The 24924-nt window shown below is 43.8% G+C and overlaps 1 protein-coding gene across 2 annotated transcripts in view; it reads right to left on the reverse strand.

The window, feature by feature from the left end:
- ldlrad4b (low density lipoprotein receptor class A domain containing 4b) overlaps positions 1-24924 on the reverse strand; it is a 142143-nt gene that overhangs the window by 80469 nt on the left and 36750 nt on the right. For both annotated transcript variants that reach the window (XM_037453077.2, XM_037453076.2), the window contains exon 4: positions 6699-7314. In XM_037453077.2, the coding sequence (XP_037308974.1) occupies positions 6699-6738 (40 nt within the window). In that variant the 5' untranslated portion in view covers positions 6739-7314. The remainder of the gene's footprint in view (positions 1-6698; positions 7315-24924) is intronic.

Here is a 24924-nt window from a genome sequence, read left to right on the forward strand (position 1 = left end):
TCTCTCTGCCTCAGCCTTCTTTTTTCTTTCACCTTTCCTCCCCTTCTTCTACTTGCTGTTTATTTCCTACCCTCCTACCATTTGTCTCCTCTCCTCTTACCTCTTGTTTTTTTTTCTTTTTCTCCTCCACTCTTTCTTCTCCTGATTTCTCCTCCCCCCCAGTCTACCCACACCCCTCTTGGCTTCTCCCCTCCCCTCTTTGTCTCCACCAGGATAATTAAGCATGTCGGAGTTGTGCTGACTTGGCACAACTGACACCCATAGTGATCGAGAGAGAGTGGGGGAGAGGTAGAGAGAGAGAACCAGTGACAGAAAGAAGTACAGAGACCTTCAGACTATGTCTCCTCTCTGCAGTCCAGACAGTGCATCATACTGCTCCTCTATTCCTCGTTTGTGTGTCTGTGTGTATTAGTGAGTGTTTTCTGGGTAGAAAGTGAATGTATGTGTGTAACACTTTCCGTCCGGCAAAACCCAGACCTTTTTCCCGTCCGTGTGAAGCATGGAGGACAGATTCTAGATTAACAGGTATTACAAGTGTGAAATGTGAGCTTTAATATATTTAGTGAATTTCTGTGATACATGGGCAGAAGGTTTAATGGACAGATAACATCATGATCAAGTCACAGAGAGATCAATACATTTGTATAATTGATCAATTCATGCGATAGTCGTGTCATCTATACATTTGGATATTTGATACAGTCAGTCAATTAGTCATCTTCAAAGCCGCTTATCCTTAATACAAGGTCGCAGGGTGGCTGGAGTTAATCCGCAATCATCTCCACTGCTCTAGAGCATTTCAGGTGCAGGCCAGATACTGCCCACTTTGATCAAAAAAAGGGGCGCAGAGTTTACGGGGTTAGGGGGTTGTAATTGTAATTCTCACAATAGCAAAGTCATCCGGCAGGCCGCACTGGACACCCCGGCGGGCCAGATGTGGGCCGCGGGCCGGGAGTTTGACTCATGTGCTTTAGAGCATTGAGTTCCAGGTTGTTACATGTGCTGCTTCCTGTCGGACAGGAAGTCAGTGATCCACTTGGAGTAGGGCACGTGCAGCTGGGAGAGTTTGTCCTGCAGCAGAGACGGGTTGATGATGGTGTTGAAAGCAGAGCTGAAGTCCACAAACAGGATCCTGGCGTAGGTCCCTGGGGAGTCCAGATGCTGGAGGATGAGGGACATGTTTTTTGCGCAAAGAATGAACAGACGGGATCGTAGTTGGAATGCAGAAGAGTAAAACTAAAGATTGAGACAATAAACTCATGTTTACAGAGAATGGTTTTCTCATGGACTTCTATACGTACATTGAGTTTCTGCATCAGCTTCCCGCGTCAGAACTGAAAGTTGCAGCTGATTGACTAATTAAACACTGGTACTGGATCTGTGGTTTATATAGTTGACTCCTAACTGAAAGTCAGATCGGGGCAAAATGGAGGTCAATTCTTCTGAAGTCAAACCTTTAATATGGTCTTTTTTTCAGCCAGCTCTCACTGATGCAAAACCAGAATGCAGGTGCAATCTATCGTTTTCCCTTTTTGCCTCCGCTTGGTAACCCATTTTAGTAGATCTGATGTTCACCTTGACATTCTATTTCTTATTTTCCAATGGATCAGCTTTCTCAAATCTATCTTGTCTTTTTCGCAGCAGACCAAATCCAATTCCTTGTCTGCTCCTTTCCTCCAAGGTTGAATCTACGTATGTTCTGTCTGTCTCACAAATGAAGGACATTCATCATCCCAAAACATCGCTTTTTACATATATTCATTCAATCATTAATTCCAACATACAGCCGATGTGATTAGGAGAGAACAAGTAGAATATCCTTGACAGGGGAGCGTTAAACGCACGGCTCTGCTGAGTTTATGGCCTCACGCTGCACTTTGAGAAGCCTTGAGCTAATACATAATAGGTCTTTACATGGATCTACATCCATTTAGATACAAGATGGATGATATCTTTATAGTGATTAAATCACCCAACAGCAATAACAGAGCAGCCCACCCTGTGCACTTTCCTCCATGACAGACTTATCAGCGGGCTCGCTCGTGATGAAAAAAAGAAGCGGCGTCTGCCTGAGGTACTGCAAGAGCATCGGGTTAATATTCATTGGTTAGTGTCGACTGGCGAGAAACCTCTTAAGCACCGTCAAGTCAGCTTTAACGCTCCTCTCATGCACACCCTCCCACACGCAAACACGTGCGCCGAACACATGATAAACACAAACTCACACAAAGACACTGCGGTGCGCACACACCTAGCTAACCCAGCGCAGGACCTCAGCAGGCGGCCGGCCCCACAGCCAAAATGCTGCCTTGCACTCAGTAACCTCAGTAAGTCGTGTTAACAACTGAATCAGAGCGGATAGGCTGTCCTGCCCGTGGCCTGCTGTTCAGAATCAAGGATAAATGAGTTAAATGAAAAATAAATGTACCCTCACTATAAACATGAGCTTATGGTGCCAATGGCTTCAATACAGCATCATGTCCATTTATCAAATGATGGTCCATTTAATGTCAAACGGACCATAAAGCGAGTAGGCCTTAGGGCGGGGTTACCCTTTGATTGACAGGTCGCAACCAGAGCCGTACACAAAGTCCTTTTGTCACTCCTCCGCAGTTCAAATATCGTAACTTTGTTTTATTAGTTGCTACAAAAAGACGGCAACATTGACGACCTGAAGGCTCAGTCCGCAGGCCATTGCCTGTACATTCTATGGGTAATAATACTTCCAAAAAGAAATTTGCTAGCTAGATAACTGAATAAACTGATAAACAATAGGTTGGTGAAAAATATATATATTTCAAGTGTATAAATATATACCGTTTATCTCAGAAGCCCTGGCGTCAAGACACAAAAGGCAGCAAAAGAAGACGAGGTACGAATGAGGTGGGCGGAGGGTGGTTCACTGCTTTTCTGTCATTTAATGAGCGGTTGAAGCGTTGTGAAGGCCGCTGCACAGTGTCAGCAGCTTCAATAGTACACACGCAGGTTGGGACAAACAATCGGCTGTACAAAAGCACCGGCACCCACACATGCGCTCGCACTTCATGGACGCCAACGGAAAACAACACACAAACACACACACACACACACACACAGAGATGATGTGACTATTTAGGTCAGTGTAAACGTGGGCTGGGTGGTTGTCTGACTGACTAGTAAATAATCTGCATGGGGAGTAAATAAAGGAGACAAAATCAGACAGCAGGCAACCATGCAGAGAGACAAGGTAAAAAGACACACACACACACACTCAGCTTATGATACGCACACTTTTGCTTCATGGACCTGAAACGTTACTGCATAAATATTTGCATACCTAAACACGCACACACACACAAGCACTGAAGACCAAATTAGGCGAGGAGGATGATTCACTGTGTGTCAGATTTAGCGTGCTCACACGTGTGTGTGTGCACGCTGAACCGCACTTCAACATTCAAAGACACCTGCGCACGTGAGCAAGTACATTGTCATACATTTATGCAATTATATTAGACAAATACAGATACACTAAGTGGATCCACAACGTGCACACATCCTCCACACCCAGACAGACAGAGGTCCTGACCACTAGGGTGTCATGAAGCAGTTGTGCTACAGTGGATCTAGTGATGGTTTTAAATTATTTTCGGGGGGGGGGCTATATTCACGGAGTAGGTGGTTATCCAGTATTATCCAAATCAACTGAGATCATTAGTGGCGCTATCCTGTGGTCCCGGTAACGTTAAGTCACAGCATGTCAAACTTTGTGTTGAAGTTCATACCCTCACACAGGTTGTACACAAATGATCTTGCTGACAATTCATACGTCATGGAAACATTAACCTTTCCGTAGCACTTTTGGGAAAAACCCGTTTTCCACCTATTCCCTCTCTCTCTCTGGCCCTCTCTCCTCTCTTGCGCTGACCCTGGATGTATTTATTAACACTGGATGTATACATGTTTTTTACATAAGCTACACTGAGAATAGGTAAAGATTGAGGCCTTGTTACAACTCCAAAGCTGCTCTGGTTCATCGAGCACCCGAAAACCAGCCGATTGGTGGATGTGTCCAGCTAGCAAGACACAAGTTTTACTTGTCTTCTGGTACGAGTTACCAACCTCAACCTCAACCCACTGCATCAAGCTTTCATGTCTGGATCACTCGGTCCAATGGACACACAATTCTGATATGATCATTTCAAAGAATCCCCAACAAGACAGTGAACGAGACCATGCTCCGAATACTCCAAGCAATGAAATGTCCCTGGGATAAGTAAGCTTAGTAGTAGTAGTTTCGGGAGTCCAAACGTTTATTGCATTTGTTCTCAGTGAATACCTGTAGTTGGAAACTCAATACAGTACATACATTTTATGCTTGACACGAATGTGTGTATAATGTCCACGGTGGAAAAAAACAGAAGAAAAAAGACGTAGACAGACAGATAACCAGTGTGTCTGAGGCCTGCGCCCAAGGCAGCAGGCAGGGAGAGGGGCAGGAGGCTCTCATCTAATAACCCAGAGCTGTCAGTCACTTTATGGATGTGCGAGGGCTCCACATAACTGCAGCTCAATAAGGATTGGCTGTGGTCGCAGACCACAGTGCGAGACAGGGGGGAGAAGGAAGGAGGACGGGCTGACAGACAGAGTGAGATAAATGGAGTTGGACGGAAAAAGGTGACCACCAAGGGAGAAGAAGGGTGAGAAAAGGGAAGACAGAAGAGGAGGAGAAGAGGGAGGCAGACTGGCATTGAGACTGTAGTATTGTCTCCATGTTCATCGACTGCCTCAAGCAGGGTGTTAGAAAATGAGTCGGAGTTAGAAAATGAGTTGGAAAAAAAAAAGGGAAGAAAGGATGATGTTATATTTTTTTGTTTTCCCGCTGAGAGAACATTGCTTCTCATCTTCCGTTTTTTCTGAAAAAACAGATGGCTGGACATGATTATTTTTGAATTGGATTTTCTTGAAGTATCAACTTTAATTCATTTCTGAAGCCCCGTTGCTTTGTAACACCCTGCAATCCAGCAGATTTACCACAAAATCCAACGCAGAGCAGCTGCCGCTTGACTCTTTAAAAGATCTCATCCCTTTTATAGACAGTGCTGAGACCGAGAGGAAGCGCAGACCTCCAACGTGTGTTGGTGTGATGGGGAACAAGCAGAGGAAGGCTTTATTCTGGAGGAAGACACTGCACCGGGATCTGCATTCTGTGCTTTGATGCTGCATGTTTTATTTCACCCCAGGGTCAAGATGACTCCATGCGTGTAGATGTGTGTGTGTGTGTGTGTGTTTGTGTGTGTGTGTGTATCTGGTTCCTGCCTCCTGTTTTGGTCAATTTGAACACATTTGAATAGTAAACACAGTAAAAATACACATAAAGACTATTTCTTTGCTACGTTTTTTTTTGCACGTAGCTTCAAATCGCCGGTTGGCTCTATTCTCTCCCCACTCCCCAGTCCCCACCACACTGATTGTTTTGTTCTTTGACGTCCCTTGAGGACAAACAACTGAGGAACATGAGTGTGGCCCCTATACGAACCTGCACTGTTCAAATAGACATACACAACAAAGTGCACCGTTGGGATTGGACTAAATTCCCCTGCATTCTCATGGGCAAAGTGTTGTTATATCACCACTATCACCACCCGCCACCATGTCACTGGCCTTTAAGCCCCTCTGTACCTTGTGCTGTTGGAGATTTGCTTGGAGCAGCGGTTTGGCCAATAGAAGGGAAGTTATTTCCCAAAGGAAGAGCTGTATTTGTTCCATTCCCTGCTTACAGCCCCAGTTACAGTGCAATCATAATCAGCATGAGTGATTATGTTTTAATGAGTAAAACCGTTGAGCTCAGGTTGACGGAGGCTCATTCTGTGGGCAGCACAGCGCCTGCCATTGCTTTCCTCTCCCCAGTGCTGCTAATTTCCCATTTTAAAGTGGTACAACATCCCACGTAGATGTCAATACACACACACACACAGATAATACATGGCTGGACATCAATACATCTATTTTACGTCTATATAAGTCGGCAATACAATACTGTTTACGAGGAGTACAATAAAGAACCATCAACGACCATCTCTTGCCTGAAAGAAGCTTTGAAAAGCTATTTTTCTTTGGAGAACTTTCCAAACTGTAAAATGAAAATGTATTGTAGAAGATGCAAAAACGGACATACTTGATGCCAGGATTGTGCTGTTTCCATGGAGTTGCAGAAGTTAATTACTGCTGTGAAATGAGTGAAACGTGATTAGCTGATTGGCCAGTCTGTGTGATACGGCGGGACCTAAAGGTCAATTGCAACCCTCTGCATGCTCAGTGCACTACCTGAACAGAAGGACTACAGCCGATAGGAGCTTATTGGTTGCTGTGTGTTCGCGGATTCACAATAATCATCAGTGACCTGACCTTTGCATTGCCAACCTCCAAAGTGCCATCTCTGCACTAAACAACAGCGTCACCATGACTACGCTGAGGGTACGCTGGACCTTCTAAGAGCGGATCTCTTGCATTGGGACACGATAGGACAGACCATGTGCAGAAGTGGCCTGACCGGCATTGGGTTAGAATCCCAGAGTGCCGTCGGCGCGGTTGAGACATTCAATCAAACCCCAAACCCCGATCCCCACCAGATGGGAGTTCCTCGAGGGAAAGCCTCTGGGACTGCCACTGAGAAAAAAAAACTTCCTGATTTTGCTGTTTCAAAGAGCCGTGTTTACCTTTGAAGGCATTTGTGGCCGGTACGTCAGTTTCCTGCATGCTGCCCCTTCCCGCGCTCTGCCAGACTGCTGCCGATGATTCAATGGATGCCAACGGAAAAACCTCAACCGCTCCAAGCCACGGCCGCTGGGGGGAGGGAGGGGGGCCAAGAGGAAGGGGCGGCGCCTGCCGGTCTCACTGCCATCTTTCTTCATCAACAGTCCATGTGCGAGGAGTGGGAGGCCTGCCGTCTGTCGAGCTCTGCAAACGGGCGGGCCGCCGCGTCACTCCTGAGTGGCGAGCACGAGCCGGCCCGACTTGTCAGCGCCTCAGTGGGGACGCCGATCTGGTGCAGTGGGGTGATGGCGCACTGAAGGAGGGCATGGAGGGGTTTGTGTGGGTTTTGAGTCACTCAATTTTTGGCCCTTTCCTGTCTGGCTGCAGGCTAATAATCGATATATCTCTCCGTCTGCCTCTGCCTCCTCGTGAATTCTGCTCTAATCAACACGCCGTGTCCTCCGATTCTTTGAGCCTTTTCACTGGCATGGGGGGGCTTTCCTCTTTTACTCCTCTTATGTCTTTTGTCCCATTGCAGTCCCGAGATCAGCACAAGGCTCCCTCACACTGGCACCACAGCTGGAGAGAGAAAGAGAAAATAAAGAGGAAGAAGCTCAATGAATAAAATCATGAGATACGCAAAAAAACACCAGGCGAGATGGAGAGATGGTTAGAGACACCCGAGCAAAAGCACGGGACAGGGCCGGTGGCTAGTCTGCAATGACCAGCTGAGAAAAGTGCGCAGAATCACAATATCCACACACACACACACACACACACACACAAAGCAGAGGACTTGCCGCAGTGTGTCTCAGCTTGGATAACAGGTGGGTGGCTGGCTGGCTGGCATGGCCCCCATTAGTTCCTCTCTCACCCACTAGGTTCATACATGAAAGGGGAAGATTTTTTTGATTTTTTTTGTTCCTCAAAGCCAAGTGCTGCCTGCCATCCTATTTCACATAGCCGCGTGTGCCACTTGTGAAGTCTGCCTGATAAACAGGGCTCGAGGCTCAGGAACCAACAAAACTTCATTTACAACCAAAAAGTGCCTTTTTTCCCCCACTGGGGATGGTGAATAGAAGCAGAACGAGCGGAGGGGGGTGCGGGGATCGGAGGAAAGCAGGTTTGTGATAAAAGTGTTGTCTTTTTGATGTCGCAGAGAACATACGAGATGAAACAAAGGTGTAGGAGACGTGGATCACACACACAGGTACGAAACTTGGCGGAGAGAGAAAGAAACAGAACAAACATCCTGAAGGAAGAGGAAAAAAAAAAACGCTACCATGAATTGTAAAAGGGGGACGAGGGGTAGAGAAAGTACAAAACGGAAGAAAGGACGGGAAGAATTTGTCGGTGTGAAAACAGCAGACCGACAGTAAACAAACACACGCCCTGTCTGAGGCTTTGGAGAGGCTCGACAGATCTCAGTCAGCTGCTCTTATCTCTGCGGCATTGGCCCGTTCTTATGGCGTCGTATCGCACTGAGGACACGCGGCATCTCGTACCCTGCCGAATAGAAAAGCAGAGGCGAGAGCTTGGGCTGCCGTGACATGCTGGCGGAGGGATATGTTTACCTCATTATGTGCCCTACCAATGATTCATCATTTTGTCTGCTCCTGACAAATCCATTGCAGTCTTTGCTAAAGTCTGCCGCGTATGAAATGGATTTGAAATGGCTTTTTGGGAAGGGAAGGCAAGGAGAGGAGAGAAAGTGAACCAAAATAGAAGGCAAGGAAAGAAAAGGAAACTATAGCAAAGGAGACTGCCATACGTGGACTAATTGATTACAGCGTTAGAGCAGAATCCTCATCAGTTGCTTCAAATCCAAAAGGACATGTTGTGTACAGACGTTACTGTGAGCCGCTTCAAGCATGAATCCACAGTCTTTGTGAATACAACCCGATCGCTCAGGATCTCTGATTTAGGTTTCTTTAGGTGCTTTGAGTAGCAAAAAGTTGTTGCCCGAATGAAACCATTAGATTGTAGAGAAGGTAGACATCTCTTTCGTTGCTAACTTTAGCTAAAACTGTGTAAGTCACCAAATTTGGAGCCACATTTTTGGAGATGGCAATATGTTCATGTTTTACGGACTGGAAGAAATAAAGATTTTTTTACAACAGCTGTGAAAAAAGTACCAAAAACATTTGAACACCTTATCAAGGACTCTGCTGATCACTTAAGAAACTAGTTTAGAAACCACTTTTTGATTCCAAAAACAAATAAAATGTTGACAGCCAAAAATCAATATGGCGACGGCTATAAACGGCTTCAAAACCTCGGTGTGCAAACCACCGGCTGACGTCAGTGGGACTACGTCCACTTCTAATATAGTCTGTGATTACTCAAAAAGATACAGGGCAAATGTCCCAGAATTGATTAACCTCTTTAAAATCTCATGGAGCAGCATTTTCCAACTTACTAAGTGTTGGAGTAAGTAAAGCACAGCGTTTCAGAAGCAAAAGGCAGAAATGAAAAATATATTTTTTTTTTTTACGTGTCCATATTTCCAGTTACTGATAACAACATTACTTTATCGAGTCTATTAAATCTGTATCACTCTATTCTGGTAAGGAAATTAAAACATCATATGTTCTATTCAGGAGTCCCCGTGTACAGACTTTATATCTGATCCTATTATACAATAAATGTTATATTATTTGCATCACATTCTGTTTCCTATGAAACTACTCAACTGCACAAACAACTCCTTTTTTTTCCACCTGACACACTCTTTCTATGGGCCGAGTCAGTCCAGCCTGACCCCCTGTCTGTTTACAGGGTTATCTGAGGACCAGAACTACTACAACAACTATCACTGCTGCTGCTGTCAGTCTGCCAGGTCACCCGGGGACAGACAGTCGCCGTGACAGGCCGTGTGTTTGGGTCCAGGTGTGTGTTTGTCCACGATCCGGTTATTTGAGGACACCTTGCGGTTTGGCGCTGGACTTATTTGTCCGTAAGTCTGGAAAATGTAACAAGGGCAAAGGTCTGGAAAACACCGCAGCAGCGAGGTAACATTTGTAAATGAAGAACAGAAGGGAAAATAAAGACTCGGTATTGTCTTTATCATGGTCTTTCATCTTCACATGACTATTTTTCTGTTGACGTCCTCAGCAATTGGTTGAGTAGAGAAAAATAATTTCAGTATTGAGGGACAAAGCTGCAGAAGGCCACCGCTAAACCAGCTGAAATGTAATCTGTCTTCACTACTGCTGCTTACTGACAGAAACACAGTGCTACTACTATCTGAAAACGGTAAACACCACAGGAAAATAATGCTTTTGGAAATTGCTGCAGCGGTTTCTTATGACAGCAAAAATTGGTAGAATAATATACCAGTATAGAAATATTGAAATACAGCAATTCTATGAGAAAGTGTTGCGCAGCAGGATAACGTATCCTTAAAGAGACAAAACAAACGACACACTGTGCTGAATAATGTGGCGACAAGTGATTTGGAGCCGATAGCTGGAGCTTAGCACCTGTATTTCTTTAACAGACCCGCAGGGCGCAAGTCAAGTTGATTTACTGCTTCAGTAAACTTCAATACAGAATGATGTTCATTTTGTAAATTATGATCCATTTAGAGTCTAATAGACAATAAAGCAGGGTATGTGCTATGGCAGTGCTTACTCTGATTGAAAAGTCGCTGCTGCTACCAGAGCCGTATACGGCGTCTCTTCATCACTCCTCCCCACTCCAGATATGCAAACTCCCGTTCATTTATGAAAAAAAGAAACAACATTTGCGACGGCTTCACAATGACACTCCACAAACCAATGGTTGACATCAAGATGACTACGTCCGCTTTGTACCTACAGTCTATGGCACACACACACATCATAAGCAACACCTCTAAACCTCCAAGGCATCGTTGAATAAGTCCGAAAAGTCAGGAAAATAAATAAAGATAATATTGGCCATCGACAGGCTGATGTTGTTCTAGCTGAGAGTCCGTGATGTGCAGATTAAGCTTCCGCGAATCCTCACAAAAGTGTTGCTCTGTGCCGCCTGCCTTGATAAAATGAACTCCAAAAATACGAGAAACACTGCACAGTGGCCTCCAAAGCTACACTCAAACCTTCATAGTTGATTGCTTTACTAGATCTGTACGTGACCTCTCTGACCTCCCAGGAGTTGTTCAAGTAAGAGTCTCCATCATAGCACTATTAGAGTCGGAGTATGTTTCTGTTTGTAGTATCTGCCCGTGATTGTAACATATGGGAAGGACAAGAAAAACGGGTGAGCGCCTGCTCCGACGTGTCCCTGTGCTGGGTCACAGAGGGACACGTGCTTATCAGTGAGACAGCAGTCAGACAAACATGGATTGGGGAACAGACTATTAACCCAGGAAGCTGGTCACGTCTGTTACACCAAAATATATCAAGCATGCTGAGAATGTAGTTGCATAACAATTTAAGAACTGCTGTTGCCAAGGGGATACAAGGTCCTGTTGCAAGAGAGTTGGTCAAACTCTTATCCAACTGTTATCGGCTCAAGGAAATATGAAATGTCTCCCTGTTAGACAATAAAACTACATGTATTGTCACGGGATAGTGCATTCTATGTCTCTGGATTCAAACGGTCCTGTGGGCACACAGTGTGCAGGAAAGAAACACAGTAACTGTTGAATAATCGCAGGGGGATGCAATTCAATTAGCTTGTTATTGCTACCTTTTCATTTCATGCCGCGGTTATAGAGGCGTAGAGCCACCCCGTAGCCTCTCTGTGAAAGACAAAAGGCTGTCCACTAACTCACTAACACACTAAGAAGGAAGAGGGAACGCTGCAGTCACCCAGTCAGGACATTCACTAGACCTACACCCAAACATCCTGTGGAGATGGACCGTCATTTTGAATAGACAATAGATACATACAATATAATATCCCTGACACGTGCAATATTATATAGCCTCACAGCCAGAATCAGACATCACCATGGTCAATAGTGTGTCGAGGTGGTCAAATCAAGTGTCTAAGCCTGGGTCGATCACCATTTATTCATTTTGCACTGATACTATTCTTGTTAATTAATGTAGTTGGTGTGGAAGATCATTCCTGTGTGCGTTTTATCCGACACTAAAACCGCCGCGTGCTGCGTTCAGTTCGATCGGAGAGACTGAGACTGTAGCTAAAGACGGAGAGAACATTTTGTATTGGAAGTAAAACAGAGGCGCAACATACCCAGCAGCCACGAGGACAACCATGTTGATAGAATATAGTAACAGCATGTTGTATGTGGACATTTGACCATTTCTTTCTTTACAATTTAGTATATTTTAAGAACATTGATGTTTTTTTCTTGTAAATCTTTCTAATATTTACTACTTAAATATCAAAGAATATCAGATATTTCTCTCAATTAAATCAACTTTTCCGTGGTTTAAATTTTTTTTAATTTAATTTTACCTTGAATTTTTAGCCCTGACAAAGAATAAGGCAGCAGAGATCAAAAGCAAAGAATTTAATAAATAGTGTAGCCATAAACAAAGAGTTATACTACAGGCTCGGCGTGTTGTGTTTGTTGTGTTGTATACAGTCCGTAACCCAACAGCCAACGTCAAAAACACAAAGACTATGAAAAGAAAAGGGCCATCGAGCAAAATTAGCCTCCACTTCCATAAAGAGACGGCTGATCAAAGGCCTCTTCCTCGAGGGCTCTCCAAGCGAGCCAGCCGAGCTGATTGGCGAGCTGTCCCGATCGACAATCACAAAACGCAGACAAAGGATGGGGAAAAGAGGGAAAAAAGGCCGAAGGTAACAAGAGACTAATCTCCTATCAAACAGACATTGTCTGTAGGCATAAACACTGAGCTCATACATATATGATGTCATTTTAATGAGCAGAACAAACAAGAGATGTAAGAATGGACGCTAAGTGATGGGCCTGGCTGACATCAGACTTTGTGAGACAGACACAAGCACAGGCCTGCCTTTGGTGATACTGGTAACTACTTCCATGGTCTGGTGGCCATGGCAACACACAACAGGCTTTTGTGTTTTGTGTGTCAAGGTAATCTGTGTTATTACTTTAAATGACGGAGGGAAATCGGTGAGAAAAAAAAAAGAAAATAGCCTACTGTGTTGCTGTAGATTCACCACATTTGGCCTCAATGGACATGGTACCTGGTGTGAGAATGATGACCAGAAAGTGAAGGAGTGATCCCAAAAGTGAGAGAGCACTTCTGAGAGCATCCGGTGGAATCAAAAGTGTGTCTGACAGCGGTGCATCAAAGTCGCTAGCTAAGTACTGCTAACATGACTCGACTTTGGCATATATTGTAAATAATCGATCCGTTCCGAAAAGGCCCCTTGGAACGAGCACCGTTCAGTTGTTGGCATTGTGGTGATTCCTCCTCTCTGAAGAAAGTGAAAAGAAGTGATTGGGTCATATGGGTTTAGTTCCAAAAACAGTGTCATCAGGGATTCAGTAAACGCAAGCCTTTGTGCACATTTTGTGAAATTAATCTGGAATTTAATGAAACATTTATTCTGAAGGTTTTTACATAAGTGCACTGTGATTAAGGGCTAACAGTCTCTTCTTTTCATACAACACAATCTTACACAATCCCCTTCTACAACAAGGAGCTAGCGGACAGATAGCACCGAAAGAACTGGCCTTCCAGTTCAGTCTGTTGTTGATGGAGACCCCCCAGGTACTCCTCCACTATGTCCACATCCTCACCCAGAACTCCTATTAGCTGTGAAGTCCACCACCATCTCTCTGGTCTTGGCCACATTTAGAGTCAGGTGATATTCCACCGGCCCACTGCCCACAAGGTCCTCCACTACTGCCCCTTTACACCCGACCTCTGCAGAGTCATCGTTCTGCATGACTCAGAGTTGTACTGGAAGTCAGTGGTGTACATGATGACTAGGAAGGGAGACAGGGCTCCAGTATCACTGACCGCCACACCACACATCAGACAGCGCACGGCCTTCCTGAGAGGTACACAGTAAACCAGGAGAAGGTAGACGCATTAACCCGCTTTTTCTCACCCAGCAGCAGTGGTTGGAGGGTGTCGCATACTCCGGAGAAGTCAAAGAAAGTGATTTTCACAAAGCCAATGGTTCCATCCAGATGTGACACTGCCAATCCCACGTGAGGCTGGTAAGCAAATTACAAAAGGTCCAGTGATGATTTCCTCTGCGGTGGAAGGTAGGCCAAGACCAGCCTCTCCAGCACCTTCATCACATGGTAGTCGGTAGTCATTGAGGCTAGGTGGAGTCTTCTTTGGTACATGGACCCGGCACAATGTCTTCTACAGCACCGACTTCCTCCTGCTTCAGGCTCAGGGTGAAGAGATGTTGGGGAACATTAGACAGCTGCATGGCGCAGGTCTCCCGTACCTTGGGGCTGATGCCATCAGGTCCTTCAGCTTTGCCTTGGTGGAGTCTCACCAGGAAAAAGGACCTTCATATAACGTGCTTTTCTCAATATTATCACATACGTTTGATCTTCAAAAACTAATTAGCAGATAACCCGTCTTTGATATCTTGCAAATTCAAAAATAAATAAGTGACAGATTTTTTGACTTCATGTTGCACTGTGATTAAGGTCTTTTTAAATTGATACAACTCACATTTCTTCAGCTTCAGCCTTTTACTTCTAATAGCTAAAGGCAATACATCAAGAAAACACAAAAAAAGTGCAAGGCAGACGTAGCTGACGCTATACACATGCTCATGTTTTCTGAGCCTTTTGGTCACCTAAAGTGGACCACAAACTATTCAACAACATTCAAAGGAAAATAAAGTGCCAGAAAATGTATTTGCAGTGACAAGAAGCAACGAGGAGAGCAATAAATACAGAAGAAGGCCAAATACAGTGAAAAGTCTGTCCTTTGAATGAGCTCTTATCAAGATAAAACAATTAGTTCAGTCATGGATAAAGCGGTTCAAAAAAATGCCCGTTTCTTTACAGGAAATCTCTGAAAAGAACAAATGGTTTGCCTCCTTCTACAATAAAGACCTGAATACACAAAAAGAAATACAGACGGGCAACAACCTTGTATGCCATTCAAAGAGGAAAGAGATGAATATGTGGCTATATTTGAATAAAGAGACACAGACACAAACATCAAAGGATCACACTAAGAAGCACAGCATGTGCAAAATCAGCAGTTCGAGCCAAGAAAAAGAGTCACGCATAAGAAATCCATCTCGTTCCTTCCGACTGGAGAAAATAAGCCCGCAAAAAGAAAATCAGACATCAGGAGAGACCCACCTCCCCAGAGGGAGCTCTGTTTGTCTCTCTGTTACCTTCCAACGCACATACACAGTGTGGGTCCAAGTAATGGATTCAACTTGAAGCCTTCACTCACCAGTGGCCGTGACGAACGAATGCCAAAAAGAACAGTGTGACTATGTGACTATTTTTTGGCCAAAGCTTTTATTTTGAAAGGTAAGAACAGAATGTTTGGCTTTTTAAAGCGCTGCCTTTGCCAAGAGCAATAGGGTTTACGGTCTTCATTCAGACTACACAACATCCTTGTTGTTTTTAAATATATTTATATCTATATATTAATATAGGAGCAACCGTGTTCCACTGGCTGAACAAGAAATGCTATGCCACTTTTTAGCCTCTAACTGTTTGTGTGAAAGAAGTCATGACAATTTCGTCGATCGAAGGTTTGTTTTATCCCAAAATACAAGTACATTTATTCTATATATATCAATGCAGTGTTTTTGGTGTCAGTTGCCTAGTTTCGGAGACAGTAGGTCCTGTCTTTTGACTTGAACAGAGATGGAGGCTAAGCTTAGTAGAGTCATCTATGGAGATGGAAACTGAAAAACGTGGCTGAGACACAGGTTTGTGTTTAAGGGGTACAATCACACCAGTGACGTCACTCCTGATTGCATCTCTTTATATGAAAAAAATCTGCTCCGATCTAAGTATTCCCCATTCAAAGGGACGCCCCCCCGACGAACACACACACATACGTCGTCTTCAGTTTCCTTGACCCCATTTTGCGCTTCACGCCATTAACTGCACTGGGCCACAATGACATTTCGAAACCGAGTCTTAACAGAGACGCCGGGGTAAATAGGTCGGGCCTAATGGGTCGTTCCATTATGCTCTAAGAGGACATTGGAGGTGACACTCTACATGAAGCAACGTGTTATGAGTCCTTTATCTCCCAGTTGAGTCTCTTAGTGGCAATAAAACTGCACTGAGACAAGGAGCTGACTAAGGAAACGGAGTCTGATAATAACCAGTCTGGAGTTACCCGTCATGGCACGCCAATGTCATTCTGCATCAATCAGCCAACGTATGTAACTGTACTTTAGGAAAGCTTCCTATTTTTCTCCCCTTTTTGATGAGCAAGGTCAGGCTCATTAAACATATGACCACTTTTTACCAGATGTTGACATCAGCCCCATGCCGCCAGGGATCAGACACAGTTTCATATTTCCATCTTTTTACAAGGAAAACCTGTTTACACAGGCTATGTCATGTTTTAAAATATCTCAGTGTCTGTCGCCGCGTAGTGTGCTCTGCGAATCTTAAATGTGCTAACTTGAAACACAGTGTACTGAGAACAGAGTGCGAGCATTGCATCTTGAATAATGTTTTAAAAAAATCTATGCTTGGAGGAACACTGAATGAAGAAAGGATCTTTCTAGGGTTTATGGGAGTGGAGCTCACCTTGACGTCTGTCTTATGGTATCTGTCAGTCAGGTTGTTTGGCTACTTTTAAATGTAATATTATTCTCTCTTCCTGGCCAGTAAAAAGCTGATATAAATAACTAAACTACCTCAACGCTCAAAGCACTACCTGCCCTCCCTATGCTCACAAGATTCAAGAAAAGAATCTGATCGGTCTCAAAGCAGTAATGAAGTATGTCCAGATAGACACATTGAGAATGCTTGAACAGATGATCCAGGCAGAGAAATTCAACCTTTTTCTAAGGGAGCACATCAATGCAGAGAAAATGGGACATTAAAAGCTGGACTGTGGAACTTTGGTCTCTCCCCTCTGGCAGTGAGAGTAATTACCATATGGTAGAGGCCATCGTAAGGATGTCGCTCAAACTGTCACCTTGGTACCAAGTTAAATTATGAGAACGTGACAGCGCTCGTTTTTTACAACAGTGCTGTTGGCGACGAGGTGCCAACCTGAGACTAATGGCATCCTCGGGGCACAACAGAGATTTTCCCGGAAAATGTAATATTGTGAACAAGAAATCTATGTGGAAATCAACATTAAGAGAGTTTTTGCTGTTTTTACTACAGCTTGGCCACATAACCAAGAACTTTAGAAAGGAAAGGAAAGTAAACACTACAAAGCATTAAATCGCTCCAGTTCTGCTGTGCCGAGGGGGACGTTTTTTGCATTGCATTCTCCGAACAGGAGGTGACTGCTCTTTTTGCAAAAAAATAATTCTGATTGTATAAAAGTCTATGAGAAAATGACTTGTCTCTTGAGCTAGTCCCTCAGTAAACATTGTAAACATGAGTTTATTGCCTCCATCTCTAGTTTGTGTTTTTCAATACAGCATGATGTTCATATGAAGCAGAAATTCCTCCAATCAGAGGGTTGGCGGTCTGATCCCAGCTAACTTGCATGTCAAGACGCTTAACCCCAGCATTGCTCCTCTAGCTGTGACTACAGTGTGTAAATGTTAGTTACTGATGGGCAGGTGCCACTGTGTATGCTAGGTCCTGTCATTAGTATGAATGGGTGAATGATGTCATGTAGTGTTAAAGTGCTTTGAGAGGTCAGAAGACTAAAAAAGCGCTATGCAAGATCTCCTGATTGAAACAGTACATGATGGTCCATTTAGAGTCAAATAGACCATAAGGCACTGTACAAATTTACTAGAAATCATATCAATTACTGCTGATCTTTCAGACTAAAACATAGAATGTATAGTTAATCCTGCCTAAGACCGTAATTGCACCCATCTTTGGTGGACCGTATACGTTTTGTGTAATGTTCATTTTTAAGTACGTTTGTCCCTCCTGCGAAGTCACTCTCCACCGCATTCAATTACCCCCGACCGACAGTAATCAGGTCAACATTACCCCCGCCGCCCCATAGATAATCAGCAACAACTGAATCACATTGTTTTGACATGTGATTGCTGCACCTCTTTTTGCAGATCAACATTTTCAAAAGGCCACGAATGAGACAATCCTCAAGTCCAAATCCAAAGAGCGGTTATTATTTAGAGGGACAAAGAACAGACCCCTTGTGAAATATCAGCATGCATCAATCTCAGCGAGTACATGTAAGCCTAATTTCTCGAGCAATAATTAAATATTTGTTAAACGTTCATACAACGTAAAGTAACATATAATCCTCAGACAAATGTGTCATTTGTGCTTGATGTATTAGAAAGAGGTTTTTACTTCTTTCATGTTGTAATCGAGGCTGACAATACAGACTAATGTGGATGATTGTTGTTGAACATCACTGTCCTGATTGACTGCAGTTTACTGTTGTCAACAACCTGTCTATGGTGATAAGCACACAATTGCATAAGTCCGGATTACATGTCTAGTATTAAAAGCTGCGGTAGTACTTTGTGTGTGTATGTGGGTGCCAACTAGGCCAGTGCATCCCAAGGCTTTAGTCTTTGATTTTCTCATACCATCTTTGTTTTTTTTAAAACTTGTTTTACTTCATTTACCTTTTTAGTTGAACTAGAATTTGTATTCTTACTTTGAGCGGTTGTATGGGATAGAAACTACAGTATTACTATGGCTTTTGTGATTTTTTTTTCTTCTTTTTTGGTCCACAAACTATTGAAGATATCTGCTAAAACGATGACGGTGCACTTCTACACCACCATCATGTAGTCCATCCTCCATCACCGTGTGGTACGCTGCAGCCACAGCCAAGGACAAGGGCAGGCTGCAGTGTGTCATCCGCTCTGCAGAGAGGGTGATCGTCTGCAATCTGCCGTCTCTCCTTGAAGCGGGCTAGAAAGATTGTTACCGACTCCTCTCACCCCGGACAAAAACTGTTTGTGTCCCTTCCATCTGGCAGGAGGCTTAGGTTCATCACGACCAAGACCCCCCGCAACAGTAAGAGTTTCTTCCCGTTGGCAGGGGGTCCCCCACTGGCTGACTCTGACACCCCTTTTTCCACCGGTCACTCCCTTTACACTGCACATGCACATACACCTGTCACTTTCATATACACTCACAACACAGTTGTGTAGAGTGTGGTTGCTGTTGAAAACTACTTTAAATACTATTTTTTATTTTTTAATTCTATACCCCTCTGGCCCATAGCCTTATATTTTATACCATGTCAAATGTTTAATTTAACATGCCATTTTCTTGCACTATGTTGTCTTATCTGTCTTGTTGTCCATTGTCTTACTGTCTGATGTTATGCACCAACCACCATGTCAAATTCCTTGTACGTCTAACATATTTTGATAATACATATTTCCTGATTCCTGAAATTACATAAAATTAGGATGGTGTGATGAAATGCAATGTCAATCAGTACAGTGAGGTGTGCTCAGTTTAGAGACAGGACAAATGCTTCTTTTGAACTGGAATGTTGGCGTTTTCTTAAGGCAGTCCAACCAACAACAACCAACAGCCCCATCCCAAAAATTCAAGGGGGCTTCTCAACAGTGTATCAACAATAAAAAAGGTGTGGTCTTCTGCAAGCAATTCTGTCTTATTTGTTTCTCGTCAAATCAGTCATAGAAAGTGTGTTGTTCAATTCTGAATGTGGACATTTCCCTCAGCTGTTTGAATGCACAAAATACTAGCGTGTTGTTATGAGCGGGTACAGCTAACAACGACCAACCTGGGCCCCGTTCCTCGTGCGTGGCTAACTGAGTTAGGATCATTTTCGGGATAAGATGACGTAGATCAGGCTTTTCGGTTCCCCGAAGCAGGTTTGGCTAAATCACCATAGCAACACATCCAAAAACTTGGACCTGCTCCAGCGCAGGTTCATTTGAGTTGCTGGATTAGTTCGTCACTCCCCCGGGAAAAATGGGCAGCTCACTTCCTCACTGATGAAGGAGCGATATCAGTTAGATATCAGTTAGATTAACGTTTTATAGGGAGACAGTTTTCTGAGATCACCGAAAGCCGTTTTCACACCGCGATAACGTCCTGTACGAGCGCCATCGATGCTGAAGACAGGAATCATTTATTTACAAGAAGATTTTCACGGGATGAACACCACAAGCTGCAGCCGAGCATCCACTGTCCCACAGACTGTCTCCCACAGTCTCATGTCTCACACACTGTCCCACGGACTGTCTACCACTGTCTCTCACAAGGAGTCTCATGTCTCACACACGTCTCACGGATTTTCTCTGATACTCTCTCACACACTGTCTCTCATACGGTCTCACACGATCAGGATGGACAGACTACGATGCACGTACAGAAAGAACAAAAGATGTATACGTTCAATTCATACGACAGAAATGATTCAAATACACATATGATCTTTTTATACGAGAACAAAGACGCTCTTCCTTTAAGTTTATTTGCCGTTGTACTGTTAAAAAATCCTTGTTTTGATGATCGACTCTTCCAGCTTCCAACGTAGTGCGCACGATTATCCTGATGACCGACATGTGGTTCAAACTAACGAGCGGGGTTGTGCACGGATCAGCCTGCGAGGAACCAAGATGTGACGTCAATCAACCCGTTCATTTAAGCTGGATAATGGGACATTTGATCGACTTAGCTGAACCTTGTACAGGGAACAGGGCCCTGGCTGCAGCAAACCATGTTAAGTTAAGTCAACACTTATTCCAATTTCCGAGGTAAATGGACGAGCAGCAATGGCTGAAATTGACGACTTGCCCTAGCTGGTTAGCTACCGGTGCGGCAAACTTTAAAAGATATGGAGAACGTACCTATTCTTAGCACTTGCTCACACATTCTTGATAATAATAATTACAATAATAATTAAACTGTAAAATAATACGTTATAAATAACAAATAATATAATGTTATTTATTATTTGTCATGGCAATTCATTAATCAATATGCGTTATAACAATATAAAGAAAGATGACAAACGTAAGAGTAAGAAACAAAACAAAAAACAGAGCTAACTAGCAGGGCAGGTTAAAAGCCGATTGAGACTTCTGGATTACTCACATTTCAATTTCAGCGCAACTCCCTTTATCATTTTGGTTTATTCTGCAAACCAAACCTCAAGCAACCAGTTTGCATGTTCCCTACGTTCAATATGGAGCAAGGAAGAAAACAAGGAAGAAAACAAGGAGGAAAGCAAGGAGGAAAACAAGGAAGAAAACAAGGAAGAAAACAAGGAGGAAAGCAAGGAGGAAAACAAGGAAGAAAACAAGGAAGAAAACAAGGAGGAAAGCAAGCGAAGATGAAGCGTCGCCTGGCCCAGGCTTCTGGTTGTACTTCATCACACTGCTGTCACATCATGAATGATGGTTCATTGTGTTACCTATTTCCTTCTGAGGACCCTAGTAATGATGCAGTATGTGTGCCTGCCAACAAATACCTCCATGGGACTCAGGTAGTGTGTGAATTCACCTACCAACACATACACACACACACTAATGCACAGGTTGCCCCAGAAGTCTAAATCATATACATCTTACAAACAAAAACCAGTATTATTTACCTCGAGCCATTCTTTAAACACCATCTCCCCGCCCTCACAACCCCGCACAGACACATAGACCCACACACAGTATATATATATATCAGCAGAGTGCCATTAAACTCTAAACAAACCCCAGCCAGTATGCCTATAAAAAGGTGTGTTATTAGCGATAATGTGTACCTACTCTGAGAAGTTCCCATAACTCTGGGCTATTGCATTTCTGGGTGTAGCTATAGATGTTGTGCTGTTGTTTTCAGGCCTTTTCTTCTTTGTGAGATTAAATGGAGGAAGAAAGTGAGCGTGGTTCGTCTCAGCACATGTGGAAAAACACTCAAACTTGAAATCCGATTAAATATCTTAAATGGAATCAATACTCTTGATATATGTATGAATTAATAAAGTAAACGAATCAAGGTTATATTTTTTGTCGTAAAGATGATACATTTGTTAAAATATAAATTGAGACTAAAAGAGAAGATGTTAACCTTTTTCATGAAGTAAAACCATAATAAAAGAGTTACTCCTAAAGTAATGGGAAAACAAACACCAAGCACCCGAATCATATTATCACTTTTAAATCATCAATGCTCCTACCGCTTGCCATTTTCAACAAAAAAAGGATTCCTAGTATTTTTCAACCAATTACTCGGCGGACATGTTATGTGTATCGCAAACATTTCCTTCCGTTTTGGGATCTGATTTCACGTTCAAGGGGGCGGGGGGGGTACTTTCTCACTTCAGCATCAGAGTGGACCGTCATCCCTCACTAAGGAAGCTGACGCTCTTCCCCATGTGTGTCTCCCCCGATTCCATTGGCTCCATTTTTCCAGACAAACATTGTAGTTGCTATAGTTGCATGTGGTCTTTTTAAGTGTGGCTGTTCCGAGGACAGGCGAAAAAAAAACACCTGGGAGCTAGAGAGGCATCCGGCCATTCATCCATTTTCCTCTGCTTATCCGTACAGGGTCACGGTGGCAGCAGCAGGCCCAGCAGGTCGACATTTTCCAGCTCATTCTGGGGGATGTATGCGCCGATCGGCTCGCCCCGGCTCCCCACAGCACAAGGCCCGACGCTTAAACCTGACTGTGACTCTGTGGGCTGCTAAACATCAGGGTTTCAACCACTCTCTGGCATTTCCCCACTGAGCCGGTGAGGCGTCTGCACCTCATCAACAGTCATGATATTCCACGATACTCAATGCACGTCCGCCTTGCCGCTGTCGGAACGTCACTTTTATCTTCCTTGCTGTCACTTTGCCGTGATGCTGATCATGCACCTCGACGTAGCGATGACATGTCACAACGTTCCAGTTTTTATTATAGATGTCTTCGAAACAACGATGTGATGTTAACATAACATCAATAGGGTTCTCCAAAAATCCAATCTTATCACAGTCTCCCAGTCGACATTTCCTGTGGAAGTTGGAAACCTTCTATCAAACACCAGACTAATGAGTTACTGCTAATGTGTGGTTAGTTCTGTTTCAATGATCAGAGCAGCATCTGCATTGGCACATGTTTAGTGGAAATTCTCCATATCCTGTTTTTTTTTTTAGACTTTTAGTCTTTGGTGTTTTTTCATTTGGGATACCAAAGAGTTCTGTTTCCTCGCCTCCATCAGTTTAAACTGAGAGGATAACAAGTAGCAATGAACGGAACAAATCAGCGAGCAGGGGGTGAATCAACGAAGAAAATTCCACTCCAATTGAAGCCCCTACAGAGGAAGCTGCTGCATCGGATTCTGGTTGGTTGATAAATAGGGAAAAGTGTCTCCTATCTTTTAGATGTCAGAGGACACAAGTAGATGCCACACGCTACCACGAGACACAAACAGATACATATACAGGACTATTACTCCTCTTGTGTACGTACTCTATGTACATTTACACACATGTAGAGATAAATGGATTCACACCAGAAGCATCCACGCAGGGGTTTGCATCTGTGAGCTATTATATAAACAAGCCAATCCCAGCTCAGACACCAGAAAGTGCAGCGCGATAAAAGATGTGACAGGATGGGATGAACACCAACAACGGAACACAGAGGGCCTGCCGAAAATCTCATTAACTGTACATTGAAAAACAGACCAAAAATGTCTTGTAGAGCAATAGCCGCGGCGGCTGTGCTTTTTCATCTTCTCGACAACTTTTGCCCCCGCCGCCATGCAGCGGTTCTTATCGACGCTGGCCCTCCCTCCTTCTCTCTCTCGTAAACACATATATCCTCAGCGAGCAGGTTAAACGTGTGTGGTGGACTCGTATCCCTCTCTGGTTTTACAGCTTTGGAGCGAGGATGTTTATTACTCAGGCAGGTCATCCGGGCTGGTTCTACTCCCACAGGTCCGTGGCTACGTGTGCGCTCTCATGCATGTATGAATAAGTGGATCAACACGTAAGCAAATGCTTCGGTGTTGCTTGTCAATAAGGAAACCTTTCTGCCACATTTCATAGTATGTACTGTACAGCCTGAGATTTCAGAGCGAATCAGCCCCCTTTCTCAGCAGCAATCTTTGTCTGTGCGTCCTTCGCATATCTGGAGCCCTTTCATCGAATCTACTTCACATTTGGTGGGTGTACTGCTGGGCACAAGGACGTGTTGAACCTGAAGAAATTTGACACTTGACACATTCAACAAAAAAGCAAACAACTCTCCTTCTTTTCCCTGCATGGAGTATCGCTCATACATTGTAATGAAATACAAATATAATGGCATGTGTGTGTTTGTGTCGGGGTTCCAGGCACAGACTTCAGTGCACAGGTAAGACAGTACAGACAGCTGTTGTGGAAGTCCGTCAGAAGCAGAAGTGTCAATCATCCCTTCTCGGGGCCCCTCTACCCTCCTCATTACTCTGTCTGTCTCCACTCACACACCTAATCATGCCTGTGGGGGCCTTCATGGCTCTTAATCCTTTCTCCACCCTGCTCTGTCTCACTCTCTCCAGCAGACGTCATTCATTTCACTTTACGTCTCTCAATTTATCCGTTTTCCATTTGGACCCCTTCTCTTTCCCCCTTGCTGAGGTAGTCTGAGATGGTAGATGATTCATTGCAGATTTCTCTACTGTGCGGATGATTTATCTGAAGAAAATGATGGAGATGTGTGTGTCTGTAAGAGCGGCATTAAAGGAGAAAGGATTGAAAAATGAAGGAAAGGAGAGAGAACGCCAACCTGCTGTCGTTATACTCTTTCAAAAGAACCAAAAAAAACATCATTTTTCATCAAGGTACCCTTGACGTTTAAATAAATTAAACATTGTTGGGACTTTCTAAACACAAAGACTTTAATTGAATTAAGTTATTCCATCTTGATTTAGTTCCCCCTCTACTCAGCACATGCGCCAAGGTTTAGTATTCTCAACTTGTGTCGTTGTCACAGCGACCAACTTTATAGCAAAGTGTCCAAAATGAAACATCTGCTGCAACTATCATACCAGCAGGGTTTGGAAGTCGTTTGGAAGGAGGAGAGGAAAGAAAACATGAGCAGGAAAGAAGATGAGAGGAGAGGAAAGATAAGAAAGGATGAAATGATACGGAAAAACTAGGGGAGGAGAGGAAAAGAGAAGGAGAAGAGGAGATAATGAAGAAAAGGAGGGAGGAAGGGAAACAGGAGCA

This window comes from Pungitius pungitius, chromosome 11, assembly GCF_949316345.1.
Source record: "Pungitius pungitius chromosome 11, fPunPun2.1, whole genome shotgun sequence".
Classification (NCBI taxonomy): domain Eukaryota; kingdom Metazoa; phylum Chordata; class Actinopteri; order Perciformes; family Gasterosteidae; genus Pungitius; species Pungitius pungitius.